The 397-nt window shown below is 55.7% G+C and overlaps 1 protein-coding gene across 1 annotated transcript in view; it reads right to left on the bottom strand.

Moving 5' to 3' along the window:
• HOXB8 (homeobox B8) overlaps window positions 1-246 on the bottom strand; it is a gene marked incomplete at its 3' end in the record, with an annotated part of 1,553 nt that extends 1,307 nt beyond the window's left edge. Inside the window, exons 1-2 of the mRNA XM_015570779.1 lie at window positions 220-246; window positions 3-108 (exon numbers count right to left, since the gene is read on the bottom strand). Coding sequence (XP_015426265.1) covers window positions 3-108; window positions 220-246 — 133 coding nt within the window. The remainder of the gene's footprint in view (window positions 1-2; window positions 109-219) is intronic.
• Window positions 247-397: the final 151 nt, after the last annotated feature.

The raw sequence follows: 397 nt of genomic DNA, 5'->3' as shown, positions 1-397 counted from the left end.
CAGGGTGGGCCGGCCGCCCAGGTCCTGCGCGAAGCCGCAGTCATAGTAATTGGGGCGCAGGGACTCCCCCGTTTTGTATTTGGAGAACAGTGAGTTGACGACACAAATCTACCGCCACTTCCAGAGGTCCTCGCTTTACATTTCGAAGAAAGGACGCCAGTTCATAAACAGTTTTCGGTGATTTACTTCCCTGCAAATGAGTTGTTTCATATTTTGCACTGTCTTTTCACGATCATTTGCATCCATTAGAGACCCCGCATCCTATTGGCTTCTCCGTACTCCTCCCGGACAGAACGCAGAACGAGGGTGAGAGCGCGAGAGAGCGAGCGAGCGAGAGAGCTAGAGCGAGCGAGCGCCAGGGAGTGAGGAGAGCGCGAGGGGGGGGGGAGGAGGGGAA

This window comes from Myotis davidii, unplaced genomic scaffold, assembly GCF_000327345.1.
Source record: "Myotis davidii unplaced genomic scaffold, ASM32734v1 scaffold327, whole genome shotgun sequence".
NCBI classification, from domain to species: domain Eukaryota; kingdom Metazoa; phylum Chordata; class Mammalia; order Chiroptera; family Vespertilionidae; genus Myotis; species Myotis davidii.
Note: the sequence above shows the minus strand (reverse complement) of the source record. Positions and strands in the feature narration are given on the sequence as shown.